The following is an 18077-nucleotide window of genomic DNA, read 5'->3' on the forward strand; positions in this document are numbered from 1 at the left end:
TATGCTACTCTATGGCATGGTGATGCATTATTGGACCAGGAGGAAAATGTAAAGCAGGTGGCACATAGTTGTAGTACACAACTTCTAGTCAGAGGAGATGTCAAACTTGATGACTACCATGGCTAATCTCTTCACTTCAGGATGTCAGATCACAGAACTCCTTGATGACTTTCCAACACAGTTTCATCTTTTAAAGTACCACCAGCTCACTCCATTTTCTGACCGCTAATAACGTGCTGCCTGACAGAGCCGATGCTGTGTGAAGGCTTCCCAGGCATGGCAAGTTCAACCAAGATCTTGCGCTTTCTTTTTCTGTTTTCCATTCTGTCGTGCTATGTAAGACATCAGATACACAAGCTACTTTACTGTAGGGAGACCCAAAAATAACGAGAATTTCTCTCTTTTAAAATCGTATATTTCTCTGAACATTTCCAAAATGTAATCACCCTCAAAATGCTCTCCCTGAGACACAATACACTTGTCCCACCGCTTTTTCCATTGTTCAAAACTGTTCTGAAACTCTTGCAAATCTTCAGTCCCTCTGTTGTTTGCTTCTTGACCTCCTCTAAATCCTGAAAGCGCTTTCCTTTAAGGTCCCTCATCAATCTCGAAAATAAGAAAAAAATCACAGGGTGCATGGTCCATTTTTTGGGAACCGTTGTCATCCCCTTTTTCATGAGAAATTGCCACACACTCAATGCTCTGTGTCGTGATGTAGAAGTGATGTAGGGCATTAAGTGATAAAGAGTAAGGGTCCTACAGTAGCAAATATAATGAGAATATCAGTGTTTCAGTTGGATAAATCGAAATCTGTTAGTCTGAATGACACCCAAGTATAGGCAGTGCCAAAGCAGAGAGACATTTAAATGCTAGCATGTGAGGAATGGAAAAGGCTCCACTAAGGTCCAGAAGAATTAGCAATGGACTAGTCCAGAATGAGCAGTAGGAAGAAGATCGTTTGTGATTCTTACCGAGACTATTTCTGTACTGTGTCTGGAATGGCAACCAGACTGAAGAGTTTTCAAATATTTATTGCAGTACAAATAGTCCTAAACTTGTAATATTATATATTTATAATAAATAATAAAAATCGCTTCCACAATGAAAGCCGTCTACCAGTGTTGATTTTTTTTATACCCTGTGTGGCCACTAGGTGGCAGACTGAATTTCAAATCTCCATGCACAATTGAACACATACACATAGTCCCGGTTCTTTTATTAAACAAAGTACCTTTCCACAGGTCTTGTTTACCCCAATCACAACAATACAGTCCATCCTACCTTCCTTTTCTACTCCTTTTTTTTACCCCTCCAGGCGAGTGTTGTCTCCTTCCCCTCAGCTTCAATTCCCTGAGTGAATGGAGGTGGTCCCTTTTATGCCAGACCCAGGAGCATTTCCAGTATCAGGACACCATAAGCAGGAAGCATTCCTGGGTCAGACGAGAGCCTCAAAAATTTGGGAAGACTCTCCCTTGCAACTCCACGGAAGTCAGTGGTGCTGCACCAGGGACTGCAACTCCCAGCATGCCCTGTGGGTGCAGGAATTGGCACACTGGGCCAGGAATGCCACCACCCAGTCTGTTGGGGGATCATGCAGTCTCCATCCATCTCGGCGTCCCTGCCAGTGAAATAGACAGAGGTTCATCCTGAGCTGAACTTCAGTGTGTCTCCGCCATCCATCACACCTGTCTGTGGCGGAAGGAGCAGAACCTCTGGTTTGATGGTAGAGGGTGTGACATCAATACTCTTGTGGCAGGTCTATTCTGGGGGCAAAAACAAGGCAAGGAATTACCAACAGTGCCCTCTACCTCTCGGAAGTGATATTGCCCTTCTTTATCATAGCCTTGTAGTTGCTCCTTATTCTCTGTGTGCCTGACGCAACTTATAAAATTTTGGCAAACAGTGAAGATTGCAAATAGTTGTTGAACTCGTTGTAATGACTACCCATATAATGAATAACAGAGGTAACAGTAGTAATTCTAAGATAATCTGGACAAACACCATAGGAAAAGGAAAAGTTTGTAATACCAGTAGAAAGAGGAATGAGGAAATGTAGGCAGGTTTTGATCACAGAGCAGAAATAGGGTCAAGTTCAGAAACAGATGAGGAGGTTAATGGATCAGCTAAGATGCTAAATGATCTTTAGCTACAAAAGAATCTGAGAAATGTGTTATGATATGGAAAAAGTGCTCGTCTGAGATGGGAGTGTAGGTGATGGTGTGGTGTCAAGGTGTTGGGAAATGGCATCAGCACTGGATTGGAAACAAAAAAACGCAAGGAACCTGTGAAGTTATACTAAAAGGAAAATGATGTAAAGGCCTCAAAAGCTTGTGAACTATTAAATAATTTTTATGATTCCCATGTCTTGCACATGTGATGGAGAGACAAGGAGAGCATCTTGCAGCTGGTAGAGCTTCTTTATATTTAATAAGATGGTCAGCATATGCTTCTTTTGGAGATGTACGTTTCAGACAACACCCAGGAGCTTTCATACAGCATAGCTCTGCCATATGCCAGGGTACGCCATGATTAAATGAAACAGACAAGATTTTAATAGAAGCAAGAGTGTCTAGACAATAAAATAGATGTCTTATTATAATATGCAGCTAATTCAGAAGTGGAGCAACAAAGGTCAGGTAAAGGATTTATGCTGATAATAAACACAAGATTAGATGGTGAAAGATTTATGAGATTATGAGAAGAAATAACACAATTATGGTGTATCTTAGTTAATAAAATCCAGTTATCTTCTTACCTGTATATAATACCTTACCATGGCTGTTCGTTTGTCTGTCCGGAATTTTAAATCACCTATAGCTCGCAAGTCGTTTCATCTATTGACTTGAAATTTGGTACACATATACTATGTGACGTCTACTATTCGCTTTCGGGGTGATGATTTTTATTACTCTTTTTACTTTTTTTTATTTTATTGTAGAATCAACTCTCGGCAGCGTGCAGCAGTGTGGCCGTGCGGCGCATGCGTATCGGCGCTGTTCTCATTCCCTACCATCTTCACCATCACTTCCTCTACCTCTTCATATCTTTAATCATTCTTGAGGCAGATTGAAGACTTTAGTGCCAGGTTAAGTGAAAAATGAAAGAAAACGTACTAAGCAATTGCAACACAAAAACTAACTTGATCAGTTTTAATGCAAAAAGATGCCGACAAAACAAGAGAAACAGCGGGCTGCTAGGGTGGAGAAAAGAAGAGCTGCTCAGGAAGCAGCAACCGCATCAACCTCTGAGCAAATGAATGGCAAACGTACAGAGAAAGAGGATGAGAACTAGGAATGATCAAGTCAAGTGTATTCACTGCATGTTATCATGCAGTATATCGTTACTGGTAATATATAATAGTGTAAATATATATATATATATATACTGTATATATATATATATATATATATATATATATATATATATATATATATATATATACTGTATATATATATATACTGGCTGTGTAAGCCCGTGCTGTAAAAAGCCGGGCTCCTAGAAACTATTGAAATCATCTATACTAATAAAAGGCAAAGCCCTCACTCACTCACTCACTCACTGACTCACTCACTCACTGACTCACTCACTCACTCATCACTAATTCTCCAAATTCCCGTGTGGGTGGAAGGCTGAAATTTGGCAGGTTCATTCCTTACAGCTTCCTTACAAAAGTTGGGCAGGTTTTATATCGAAATTCTACGCGTAATGGTCATAACTGGAAGCTGTTTTCTCCATTTACTGTAATGGAGATGAGCTTGAATGCCGTGGGGCGGAGTTTCGTGTGACATCATCACGCCTCACGTAATCACGCAGTACATAGAAAACCAGGAAGACCTCCAAAAGCGCTGAAGAAAACATGCATTATATAATTGAGAAGGCAGCGAAACAATAAGAAGCGAGCGAGTGACATATACAACCATGTTCATGAGTTCTGCTACTTCGGAAACAAAACACGATGTAAATCTACACTTTAAATTAAGTTCATAGACAGGCTGCCGCTGGCGTTTGTAATTTAGTGCCTGCCCATATAAGGCCGTCCGTCAGCGGCAATCCAATAGCAAACTCCACTAAATATTCACGGGTGAAGGACTGTGCTTATGCAGAGGAAGATGAGATGGTCAGGGTGGTGTTTGACACAAACTCAGCGAAACTGCGAGAGAAAGTTTTAAGTGCCAGGACTAAGGTAACATTAAATACAGCCATGGACATAGCAGAGATGGCACCAGCACAGCTGGGAACCTTCGATGCATGTACACCGAGCGGCTCACGTGAACTGACACAGTGCACAGATAAAAGGCAACAGTTCCAAAGAGCTCTGAACAAAAACCGAATTACACAATTGAAAAGGCAGCAAAAAATATGAAGCGTCTGATAAGCATATTCATAAATCCAGCTACTGCGGAAACAAAGCACACGTTGGAAAAAGTCAATGTCCGCTAAAGGAAGACAGTGTAAAAAACCCGTGCATGCAGTGTGTCAGGTCTCAGATAAAGAAGAAGGCGAGCTGTTTATTGATGCAGTAAGAAACGAATCGATGAATGAAACCTGTCATCTTTACAGCGATTGACAAACACGGAATGTAACTTGAACACAACACATCCTACAAATACGAACCTGATTGAAAGAAATAATGATAATCAAATCCTTGATGACAGCAACACTCAGTAACACTCACAAAACAAATACTGTATATTGACAGTCATGTTACGTTATTTTTAAAATGTTCCCTTTTCTTTTCTAGCTTTTTAACACACTACTCTCGCTGCGATACGGGTATATATATATGTATATATATATCCCGATCTACATACTCGAATAATGGATACTTTATTAGCCATCAATGATTGTTTTGGTAAAGCCATACTCAGTGTATTCATTAGATGAGCGGTAAAAAGTAAGAGCGAGGGAGGATGACTCATTGAGGCATGCAGGCTGTAGTCTTGGCGTCAACTCTATCTGAATTGCGATCACATTTCAAAAATATATCTTTTCAAGTTCTATTTAGTCCATATGTGTCAAACTCAAGGGCGGGCCACATCCGCCAGCGTGTAATTATATCCGCCCGAGATCATTTTATATACTGTATTATTGTTATTAATGGCCCAGGTATATGAAGCGCTGGTAACACAATAAACTACAGATCCCATAATGCAGCGCTTCAGCTGCCTTGCCGAACACTTACCGCGTTAATCAAGTCTACCTTATGATGCTGCAAGTTATTGCGAAGCTAGCTCACACGATGCTGAGAGAAAAGTTCATTCTGAAAATAGAGCCTTTAAAACCGATGGGAGGCTGAGTATATGTTTACTGAACCCGTGTGTCTCATTTGTGGAGCTAATGTGGCTGTAATTACAGAATTTAATCTAAGACGGCACTATGAGACAAAACATCAGGGTAACCTGAATGCAATGCAGAAGATACAGAAAGCAGAATAATTAAATAAGAACCTGACACTTCAGCGGACGTTTTACCCGTGCACAATCACAAAGTGATTTCAAGTGAAGCTGCTTTTATGGGAGACACAAATGCACCAGTGCACTTGCCCCACTTTCCCTGTTGCCAAGTAATGTTAAACCAAGTCGTCACTACGGTGTTCCCAAATCGCACTTTGCTGATAAACTGGCGCACTGAGTTTGCACGGCGCTTTGGTGACTTTGAAGAACAAAAAGTCCGTCTACATGCGGCTCGAACCTTGTGCATGTTTGGTAGCACATATCTGTGTGAGAAGCTCTTCTCAGTGATAAAGACTAACAAAACAGCACACAGGAGTCGCCTCACTGATGAGCACCTGCAATCCATCCTGAGAATCTCCACAACACAGAACCTCACAGCAAACAGAAACGAACCTTTAGCCAAAAAAAGATGCCAGGCGTCCAGCTCTAAAATGACATATGAGCAAAGACAACTGAATGATTTGATTTGTTATTGCTGAAAGGAACACATTTTATTTATATTTCCAGGTTTTGTTATGCAGCATGTTCATATTTGAATTTGTATAATTTTGACAGGATATATTTTTATGGAGAGCAAAATCTTTTGGGATATTTAAAATCTAAGTTTATTTTTTATATAAAATTACATAAGAGTAAAGAAATTTGAATGTTTGTTCTTTTAACGTTTACTTTATTTCTAACTTGTATAATTTAGACAGGATATATTTTTATGGAGAGCAAAATATTATAAGTTGTTTAAGGTTTGAGTTGATTTATTCAGGAATAATATTCCTGTCTGTTTTTACCATTCCTACCAAAGATATTTCTGTCGACTAAATAAAAATTCCTTCTATTTAAAATTTAAATAGAACTTGAACAAATACGATAGTTCATAATATCCACGCAGACTTGCACGTAAGAGCGGGAGTTATCCGTTTTAACAAACAGCGTATTGCACTGATACGAAATAGCTGTGTGTGTATATATGTAGATATGTATGTATATGTATATATATGTTTATATATGTGTGTGTGTATGTATATATATATATATGTATTTGTGTGTATATATGTGTGTGTATGTATATGTATGTGTATATGTAGATATATATGTATGTATATATGTGTATATGTATAGATATGTATATATATATGTTTGTGTGTGTGTGTAAATATATATATATATATATGACAACAACACTCATCACTCACAACAGTGACAAAACAATTACATTGACAATCATGTTACGTTATTTTCAAAATGTTTCCTTTTCTTTTTCATTGCTTCTTTAACACACTACTTCTCCGCTGCGAAGCGCGGGTATTTTGCTAGTCAGAAATAAAATTGAAATGCAAAGTCTGTGGTCAGTGGCTAAGCAACTTTCTATCTCGTTTATCTTTCCTCAGCAGTTTCACTTTAGTGGCGGAGTCACTTTCTTTCAGCTTCATGCTGTAGCCTCGTACTTCTTTCTTCTTCCAACTTGTTAACTTGGGGCATCCTTGCCGGCTCTTTGAGCTTCAAGCTGTAGCCTTGCACTTCCACACATATATATATATATATATATCCATCCATCCATCCATTTTCTAACCCGTTGAATCCGAACACAGGGTCACGGGGGTCTGCTGGAGCCAATCCCAACCATCACAGGGTGCAAGGCAGGAACCAATCCCGGGCAGGGCGCCAACCCACCGCAGGGCACACACACCCACACACTACGGACAATTTAGAATCGGCAATCCACCCAACCAGCATGTCTTTGGACTGTGGGAAGAAACCGGAGTACCCGGAGGAAACCCACGCAGACACGAGGAGAACATGCAAACTCCACGCAGGGAGGACCGTATATATATATATATATATATATATATATATATATATATATATATATATATATATATATATACTAGCTGTCCCCCGCAGCTCTGCCCGCGTAGTAGTGAAACAATACAAACTTTAGAAATCAGTAAAGACTAGCTAAGCGGAGGCAAGGTACACTCTAAAACATGGCCAGAGGTAGACAAATTCAAACAGAAGCAGGCGTGTGAGTGAGGGGGGTCCCGCACGGCACCTCACTCCTGATGTCATGCTTTCCCCTCCCCTTGGCCCACAACTTCTGTCTCAGATTAGCGTGAATAAATCGCTGCTGCGATTTTACTTAGCCCAATGACAGAAATTGCAAAATCAACCAGAATGTTCAAGCAAATTATAGAAAAAAACAAGACCCAAATCTGTTAAGTAGTTCTCCTGTGAAAAGCGGCCAGACATATAGACAGACACAGACAGGCAGACATTTAATTTTATATATATGGATCATATAAATACCTGTTTAAACCAGAGAGAAGCAGAAGGACATCTCAGTTAAGTGGAAGGAATGTCATCGACCTAGGTCGCTTCTGACGTCGTGCTGGATCCTCAATCATGATAAATCCTCACATTCATGTCAGGCACGGGTAACTACCAGAGTATTATCTGGTTATAAATACCTTCACCTATTCTCATCATTTATCCTAGACTCTGGGTTTGTTCAACCACACAGATATCAGCACTTTTTAAAAATAACCTGCTTGTGTGTCCCTCACACACACCCTCTGCCAATCTTACATGAATTACAACTGTCATTTGTCCATCTCTGGCTGTTTCTTTCTCTCAGCTGAATTGTAAGGCTTTGTAAAATAATTTTCACAAATTAAATTGGCACAAATAACCTTCTTATTACACACGGCCACTCCGGGATGATTCTAGAAACAGTAATCAATAATAGCACCATCAGAATGGTGGTGATATAATGATCCAAATCACAAATCAAAATTAAAACTACATCTAAAATAAATGAACCCAATGGATACCTAAGGGTATGAAACATCCCAACAGAAGCAAACTATATTCAAAATATGAGTCCCTGACAGTATAACTGAAGGTATCAAGATAATATTTTCCGACAATAATTCGGCCAATAATACTGTTGCGATTCTAGATGTGAGTCCATTGACTAACCTGCTGTGATGGTGGTGGCTCTTTAAAGATGGCTTCTTGTCAGGTTGAGTTGCTGGATCTAGAAGTGATGCTGCTTCTCCTCTTGCCATCAATTATCCATTCTGAAGGCAAATGGAAAGGAGAGGTATTAAGTGACAGTGCCCTCCCTTGACCCAGGGTGGAATTACCATCTGATGAGCCCCGAGATTGTCTCCCAGACACATTGATTAAAGCTCAGACATACTGTAGAACAGCTTTTACAAAAGGTTGCAGTAAAAGCAAAGTCAACACGGTGTTGTTCGGCATATTTAGAATCCATAGAAGAATTTTACCGTTTGAATATAACTCTCAGCAGTGGGATAAATTGTCCGTGAGTGCCCAAATATTTTCCTTTCTGCAGGAGTGTTTCTACAGAACGTAAGGGTCATGAAATACTAACACAAAGAGGCAAACAAGCTGACCTCCATTGTTTGCTTCCTACATCCTTAGCTGATTGAAACTATTCATTCTCAATGCAAGCTGTGACTGTGCCAATTATATTGCAAGAAAGCACCAAGGCCGATGCTCTCTCCTACTTTTGTTCTGCAATGTCACTCTCCCTGTTGTTCATTCACTAACCAATAAACAAAATAAGAAATCTGTAATAAAATAATAAACCAACTGGTGATGGTTATTTGATGAAAGGTGCTCACTATATGCTACTCTATCACCATTTGTTGTTTAGTCAGCTTTGTGATGCAAAGATTTATTTCAGTCATTTGCTAATATATAGGTGAGTAGGCCATGTGAAGGACCTGTTATGTTATTTAGTCAGTGGCCAATCCTGGATGGAGGTTTTATAAGTAGTATGCCACATTCTTGCAGCTTTTATTTTCTCTTTGGAAATTAAATCGAAGATGGCACTCCAAGCTCGAGGAAGTATTCATGCGCGTCTCTATCCTTTGTTGAAAAATCTTTTACATTTTCATTAATTACTTAGAGTGGTGTTCTTACAATGGCTGGCTATATTCTTTCATTGTATTTCCATGGCAACGTTTACCGTGAATGTAACCTTTTATTTTTGTTTTGCAGGCTGCCGGATGGCTTCACTCAGCTGCTAAATCTGACACAGCTATACTTAAACGATGCCTTTCTGGAGTATCTTCCTGCCAACTTTGGAAGGTATTGGCAGAGGTTTATGTTCATTATGTCTTTGCTTTTGCTTGGAAATTTCTACTTGCTTTATTTTTATGATGGTTCCTTTAGTACCTTTTCTTACATTGATGCTGTGGCAAGAGGTGCCTGGGAATCGTCTTTTAACACATGCTATGCAAGTTACAAATTAGGACTTGTGGCACCATTACTTAAGAGTATTTGCCAGTTTCATTGGGGATGAAAATAAAATAGAATAACCTTAGTTCAGGTATTTGATATTACAGATTATAATGCTTAGGTTGATTCGCGAGTACAAATTGGCCCTATATGAATGAACAGATCTTGTGAATGTCATGTTATGTTATTCATTTATTTAAAGTCTCATTTAAGACTGCTTTACCTGCTAGCAGATTTAGGGTTAGGAAAAGCTTCACCTCTGTCCAGATTTTAAACCTACAGAGAGTTGAACTCTGTGAGGTAGCGATAATACATAAAAACACCAATTCAAATGGGTCCAGTGGCAGCTAGGTGACAATCAACTCGGCGAAAAGACAACTAGGTGAAAGACAACCCGGCGAAAAGAGAACTCAGCGAAAGACAAACCGACGAAAAGACAACTTGGTGAAAGACACCTCTGTGAAAGACAATTCGGCAAAAAAACAACTTGGCGAAATACATCCTTTACCAGTTAGGTAATAGTTAGGTTCAAAGAGATTTTTAAATTATATTTAAATGCCAATGTGTCTTTGTGGAGTATTTTGCATGAGGACCTTAATTCCCATCCATACAAAATGAAGGTAGTGCAGGAACTTACTGTGAGAGACTGAGAGAGCCATAGAGAGTTGTGCACGAACATTCTGCAAACCGTTCCTCAAGATGCCATCTTTATGTGCAGCGACGAGGTACATTTCCATTTGAATGGTTGCGTAAATAAGCAAAACTTTTGCTTTTGGGCTGAAACCAACCTCGTGAACTTCATCAGGGACCCCTGCTCAGTGAGCATGTTAACAGTTTGGTGCACCGTTGTAGAATTTGGCATTGTAGGCCTTTACTTTTTTAAGGAGGGGGCAGCAAAGGTCCCTGTCATTCAGAATATTACATTGAAATATTAGAGAACTTTTTGCAGCCCCAACTGGAAGAAATAGATGTAGTGGATGCCTGATGACAACAGGATGGAGCAACGGCGTGGAGATCCATGCAAACATTGCAGGAGATGTTTCCAGGGAAGCTGATCTCCCTGCGTGGTGATATCGGGTGGCCTTCACGTTCACCTGACTTCGCTCTGTGCGATTTCTTCTTGTGGAGGTCTCTCACGTCAAAGGTATACACACAACGACCTCAAAACCTTGAAGGCCTCAAAGACTCTGTTCACCACAAAATTGCTGCTATTCCCCTTAAAATGACCAAACGAGTCATGTGAGCGTTCAGAAATCGTTTTGAAGAGTGTATCGCTTATGATGGCCACTGCCTTGAAAACATCATTTTTAAAACACAGTGAAAAAAATCCATTTTGTATATCCTTTCTTGTGTCGTAATGAAATTTATTTTATCTTGTAGTGATTTTGTAGAATAAACATTTGAAACTTGGTACTTCTTTTTGGCTCACCCTGTATGTTGGGTAACACTTTAGGTACTGCAGAAATCCATCTGTTACTCATTGACTCTTCTGTAACAACAACAACAACATTTATTTATATATCACATTTTCATACAAACAGTAGCTCAAAGTGCTTTACATAATAAAGAATAGAAAAATAAAAGACACAATAAGAAAACAAAATTAATCAACATTAATTAACATCAAATAAGAGTAAGGTTCAATGGCCAGGGGGGACAGAAAAAACAAAAAAAACTCCAGACGGCTGAAGAAAAATAAAATCTGTAGGGATTCCAGGCCATGAGACCGCCCAGTCCCCTCTGGGCATTCTACCTAACATAAATGAAACAGTCCTCTTTGGATTTAGGGTTCTCACGGAAGGGCTTGATGATGATGATGGTCACGTAGAGTTCTGCCTTTTAATCCATCCATCATTGTTGGAGCATCATGAAGCTTTGAGTGGGTGGTGGTGGCGCAGGCCACCACCACAAAGAAAACCGGAAAAAGAAACAAAAAAAGAGAGTAGGGGTCAGTACGGATTTTAGAGCCACCATGAATAGTTATTATGAGGAAATTGAACATATAGAGTATCAGGATTAAGTTAAATTAAGTTAAATTGAAGTTATAGAAAGGCCATGTTAAAGTAATGTGTTTTTAGCCGTTTTTTAAACTGCTCCACTGTATCAGCCTGGCGAATTCCTATTGACAGGCTATTCCAGATTTTAGTTCTGTAACAAGACCTTAACACTTACAAAACATCAGTAGACTGGTTATTCATCACTGTGTTGTGTGGCACGATGGTAAAATGACTCGCAGAACTTATACTAAATACTAGCTATCCCCCACGGCTTCGTCCGGTTGGTAGTGAAAAAAATCAATAAACAAACAGGTATGGCTCCTGATGTCAGGCTTCCCCCTCCCCTCGTCCCGCAACCACTGTCTCGGATTAGCGTGAATAAATCACTCCTGCGAGCGAACTATGATACTTAGCAAGATGAGAGAAGTCGCAAAATCAACTGGAATGTTCAAGCAAATTATAGAAAAGAACCCGATCTCAATCCGTTAAGCAGTTCTCTCACGAAAAGCAGACAGACAAATGTTGGAAAATCACGAGAGATGTGTCCTTGTTAAGCCACCTCAGACCACTCCAAAGTGACATTTTGTGAACAGGTCACATTGCAGAGATGAATAAACACTTAACTGATGCTTTGTAAATGTTATGAAGACCCAAAGAAGTGTTTGTTAAGGTCTTGTTACATAATAATAAATGAGTATTAGATGCATTTTTACAGTACCTAAACTAAAGTGTTACAGAATATTGGGCTCAATTATACACTTTCAGTGTTTATTTAACACTAAAGTTTTTTTTACTGTATATACCAGCTTCATCACCATAAAATTCTGTTGCCACTTTATGACTATAAGAATGAAAAACACAAAGTCAATTTCCAGAAAGTGCAGTAAAAAAATAAATCACCATGACCTGAAATAACTTAGACAAATGTTTTGTTCCTCCAGCCTATCCCCAATTGTTTTTAAGTGTGAGAGACTGTGCAGGCTGAAGAGAAAGACAGAACATCACAATGCTAGTTAATGAGGTGAATTACCCAGGATAGTCTATTAGCCGGCGATTCAAAAAGAAATGCATGCCAATCCTGATCTTCTAAAGAATGATTCATTTGCCTTTTATTGCCTGCTAAGAGTGATTGTCAACTTTGAGATCAGTGCTACACCTCATTTTCTCTTTGAAGAGTAATAAGGGCATCGGAGAGTCAGAATGGATGTCATGACCTCCATTGTGTGACAGACAATTTTATGAAATGGGTGAAATAAATGCCGAGATCGTTTCAGTAATAGGGGATGCTTTTCAACATTATACTGCAATACAAATTGGACTAGAATCACTGTGAGTTTATAGTTCTTTGGTAGAATTACATGGGAAAATTGATTTATTGCAGAAACCCTAGAGAGTGTGTAGTAATGTAATTTACAAGTCTGTCTATCTTGTTATTTATCCCAAAAGTTCATATGCATGAATTTGCCTCTTGTGACAGGACACCTAACTTGCCACCCTCACCTGGAACAAAATGCTCAACACAAAGACCATCTATCTATCTATCTATCTATCTATCTATCTATCTATCTATCTATCTATCTATCTATCTATCTATCTATCTATCTATCTATCTATCTATCTATCTATCTATGTGAAGGAATCTGTAGAGATGCCTTGGTGTTGCCTTCCACCATAGTAGTTCAATAAAATGGCTGAAATGATATAGCAGACCAATTGTTGAGCCACCACGCTGCTCCTCTGTGGGCTAGCTCTGCTCACATGAAGCACCCTTTCTCTACTCAACAGATCAATTGACCCCATTCTGCTTTATAAAAGGAAAGCTCTTTCTTGCTCACCTATCCTACTTCGTCTTTTGAATCCTACTGACAAAACCGTTATTTTTGACAGGGGCGCATTCATTCACAGTGGCAAATGCTATCCAGGCACTTCTTTAAGCAAAAGCCGTTCAGTCTGCAATCTTGACTCTGAGACGCTGTGAGGCCTTTGGTGTCACATTGTGTGCTGGTTTCTGTGGAAAAAAATGGCTCCTAAAAAGCAATTAAGTGGTCAAAGCAGTCCCTCAGTGGCTAAGAGAAAATAAAAATCTTAGAGCTTTTAAAAAGTGACGTGTTGTCTTGTTGAAGTCATTATACCCTGTAAGATGGAGCGCTACAGTATATAGTGCCCGACCCGACACAGACTGGACACGAGAGGCACGTGTAAAATAAATAGACTTTTATTTTTCTTCAGCTGGAGGGCACGTCTTCCCCGTAATCCCTCCTGCCACAACACAGTCCCAAGCACACAAGTAACAAAGCACAAAAGCACTTTTCTCTTCCTCTCGGCACCACCACTCCTCCCAGGCAACCTTGTCCTCCTTCATCCGACTCTGGCCACTGAGTGGTGGGTGCTGGCACCTTTTATAGTTCACCCGGAAGTGCTCCAGGTGCCTGATCACCGAGTTCCGGCTGCACTTCCGGGTGTGATTAATATGCTGCCCACACAGGCTCAGGAGTCCCAAACACAGCACCCCCTGGCGGTGCCCGCGAGACCCAACAGGGATGCAGCCAACTCCAATTCCCAGGGTGCCCTGTGGGAAACCGAGGCACTGCTCCACCCCAGGGGGACGGCCATCTAGCGTCCAGGGGGAGGTATTGCACTGTCCAGGGCTGTTCCCCCTGAATATAGTGTGCAGGGGTATCCCGGCTGGGCATGGATGCCAGCGGCCTGCCACAACCCTAAACAATGCAGTATAACAACTTTTGACATAGCATTTGTATTGTGTTATAAGTGATTTAAAATATATGGGAGGCCACTGCATTTTGTTATAAAGGACTTGAGCATCTGTGAATTTTTGTACAGTATATCCTGGGCAGTTCCTGGAACCAATCCCTCATGGCTGCATAGGACCTCCTTTGAACGCACTCCCCTATTCTCTGGCTACAATAAACTTTTTGACAAAGCTGAGCCTTTCCCAAAATCTCACCTTCTAACGACAAGCTCAATTTCCTTCTCTGTTAAGGACCTGTCCACCTGTAGTTAATTCATTTGGTTGGACCTGATTAGGAAAGGCACCCACCATTAACTCAGTGATTTCAGCATGGACTCTTTATGGGTTTAAGGCGACAAGTTTCATACACCTGGATTTGGGGATTATCTTCCATTCTGCTTTGCAGATCTTCTCAAGCTCTGTCAGGTTGGATTGGGAATCGTCAATGGACAGCTAATTTCAGTTCAATTGGGTTCAAGTCTGGGCTCTGAGCAGGCAATACAGTGACATTCATAAAGGTGCCCCTAAGCCATTCTTGTGCTGTCTTACCTGTGTGCTTAGGGTCACTGTCCTGTTGGAAGGTGAACCTTTTGCCCTAATCTGAGGTCCAGGGCACTCTGGAGTAGGTTTTCATTAAGGATATCACTGTAGTGTGGCTTGCTCTGCTTTCTCTCAACCCTTACTAGTCTAGATTGTGGCGCCAATAACCCAGAACAAGGAAAAGCATCTGGAGAAAATGGACTCAGCTGAAGGTTATCTTTTCTTACCATTTTGACAAAACGTATTTTGACCTGAGACGAAGACTGGACTCCATCGGTATTGTGTCTCTTTGGAGAATCCATGGGTACCGCTGATTTGACTTTGTGTCGAATGAGTGGTTGCTTATGGAGTCCTGAATGAGGCACATTACCTGCATTGTGAGGGAGAGTCAGTTACGACACTACAGCCATGTGGTGCAATTCCCTGAGGGTGGTCCGGCTCACAGAACTTCACTGTTGAGGACCTGAATGGCTAGATCAGGGCAAGGGGGCTCCCATGTAACACCTGGCTGCAGTAGATAGAGGGTAATTTCCGGAGGGTGGGAGTGGACCGTATGTCTGCCCTGGACCCTGAGCTGTTTTGTTGTGTGGTAGTTGCGCCAACAAGCTGTACCAGTGCATGCTCTCCAAACTGACCTGACCTGTATTCTTCTTCAGTGGACTCTGAGCTGTTTGATAAAATAATTCACCACTAGGCAGTAGTGTTGGATCAGTAATTTTGACTTCATTATCAATACCAGCTTGGTTCAAAATGGTCCTGAATCAAATAATGGATGACTCCAAACTTCCACCCCCATCCCCACCACCCAATCTAACTCCAGCCTCCCTGGTGTGGCACGCCAACCAATTATGTCAAAGTAATTTGTCCCCTGTGAAGACAAGATGCCCTGTGAAGCTTCGATTGAGGCAAAGACTAATCCCCCTTAATGTCTTAATAAAGCTTAGAGGTGGGGATGGTGGGCTTCGTCACATTAAAGTACGTTTTTCCCATGTAGATTACTGCACATTGAAGGCATATGGATTGTGGAAAAGTGGTGTTTATATCGGATACAAAATTATTAAAATGCCAGAATAGGCTGAAACAGATGTAGATCAAATGAATACAATACAGGTGCATCTCAATAAATTAGAATATAATCAAAAAGTTAATTTATTTCAGTAGTTTTAATTCAAAAAGTGAAAGTCATATATTATACATTCACTAGGGGGGCAAGCCCCCCGGCACCTTCGGCGCCCAACCCCCAGTTGTGGCCAGATGTGAAGAGGGGGGCTGAATGCACCCCATGGAGATGCAGTCGCTCCTCAAAAACCCCCTCTTAAACGGTGATACAATGGGAAACAAATTGACACATTTTTTTTTACCTCCTCTTTGCTCAATCAGCTGGTGGCTTTCTGCTGCTGCTGCTGTGCCATGTGATCTGCATCTGTAACATGTAAAGGTCTGTACAGCAGCTGTCCTACTCTTTGACTTTTATTTCCGGCCCTGGGCGTGGTTAAATCTTTTGGCTCAAAGTCTTGTCTCGCGGGACGTGAGTTCTTGATATTTTTTAGTTTATAATTTAAAAACGGAATAAGAATCTGAAAATCTAACAACATCACATTAAAGTTTGATAAATTCTGAAAAGAATGATACCAAACATATTTATGTAGGTTTCAAAATAAGCCTGATTTAAAGCGTGACATAAAATCCATCCATCCATTTTCCAACCCGCTGAATCCGAACACAGGATCACGCTGGAGCCAATCCCAGGCAGGGTCTCAACCCACCACAGGACACACACAAACACCAAGCCCAATTTACAATCACCAATACTGCATGTCTTTGGACTGTGGGAGGAAACCCACGCAGACACGGGGAGAACATGCAAACTCCACGCAGGGAGGACCCGGGATGCGAACCCAGGCTTCCTAACTGCGAGGCAGCAGTGCTACCACCGCGCCACCGTGCAGCTCACATAAAGTCATTGCATAAAATCGTTGCACTTTTAGGCTTAGGATTTAAAATACAGAGAGTAGATTACACAGAGAGTGATATATTTCAAGTGTTTATTTCTTTTCATTTTGCTGATAATAACTTATAGCTAATGAAAACCCAAAATTCAGCATCTCAGAAAATTAGAATATTGTGAAAAAGTTCCATATTGTAGACCCCTGGTGTCCCACTTCACTCAGCTAATTAACCCAAAACACCTTCAAAGGGGTCCTGAACCTTTAAAGGTCTCTCAGTTTGGTTCAGTAGGCCACACAATCATCGGGAAGACTGCTGACTCGACAGTTGTCCTGAAGACCGTCATTGACACCCTCCCTCCACAAGGAGGGGAAGCCAAAAGGTCATTGCTAAAGAAAATGGCTGATTGACAGAGTTCTGTATCCAAGCATATTAATGGAAAGTTGAGTGGAAGGAAAGAATGTGACAGCAGAAAAAGGTGCACAAGCAACAATGATAACTGCAGCCTTGAGAGGATTGTGAAGCACAGCCCATTCAAGAATTTGGAGGAGATTACCAAGGAGTGGACTGCAGCTGGAGTCAGTGCTTCAAGAGCCACCACACAGACGTGTGTATCGGGGACGTGGGCTACAACTGTCACAGCATTCCTTGTGTCAAGCCACTCCTGAACCAGAGACAACGTCAGAAGCATCTTACCTGGGCTAAAGAGACAACGGACTGGACTGTTGCTCAGTAGTCCAAGGTCATCTTTTCAGATGAAAGTCAATTTTGCATTTCATTTGGAAATCAAGGTCTCAGAGTCTGGAAGAAGAGTGGAGAGGCACAGAATCCAAGTTGCTAGAGCTCCAGTGTGAAGTTTCCACTATCGGTGATGATGATTTGGGGAGCCATGTTATCTGATGGTGTTGGTCCACTGTGTTTTATCAAGTCCAAAGTCAGCACAGCCGTCTACCAGGAAGTTTTAGAGCACTTCATGCCTCCCTCTGCTGACAAGCGTTATGGAGATGCTGATTTCAATTTCCAGCAGGACTTGGCACCTGCCCACACTACCAGTACCTGGTTTAATGACCATGGTATCACTGTGCTTGATTGGCCAGCAAACTTGCCTGACCTAAACCCCACAGAGAA

The 18077-nt window shown here is 41.0% G+C and overlaps 1 protein-coding gene across 8 annotated transcripts in view; it reads left to right on the forward strand.

Moving 5' to 3' along the window:
• The window catches only part of lrrc7 (leucine rich repeat containing 7), a 495776-nt gene that overhangs the window by 287760 nt on the left and 189939 nt on the right, over positions 1–18077 (forward strand). For all 8 annotated transcript variants that reach the window (XM_039767825.1, XM_039767819.1, XM_039767821.1 and 5 more), the window contains exon 6: positions 9477–9566. In XM_039767825.1, coding sequence (XP_039623759.1) covers positions 9477–9566 — 90 coding nt within the window. The remainder of the gene's footprint in view (positions 1–9476; positions 9567–18077) is intronic.

This window comes from Polypterus senegalus, chromosome 10 (assembly GCF_016835505.1).
Source record: "Polypterus senegalus isolate Bchr_013 chromosome 10, ASM1683550v1, whole genome shotgun sequence".
Classification (NCBI taxonomy): Eukaryota; Metazoa; Chordata; class Cladistia; order Polypteriformes; family Polypteridae; genus Polypterus; species Polypterus senegalus.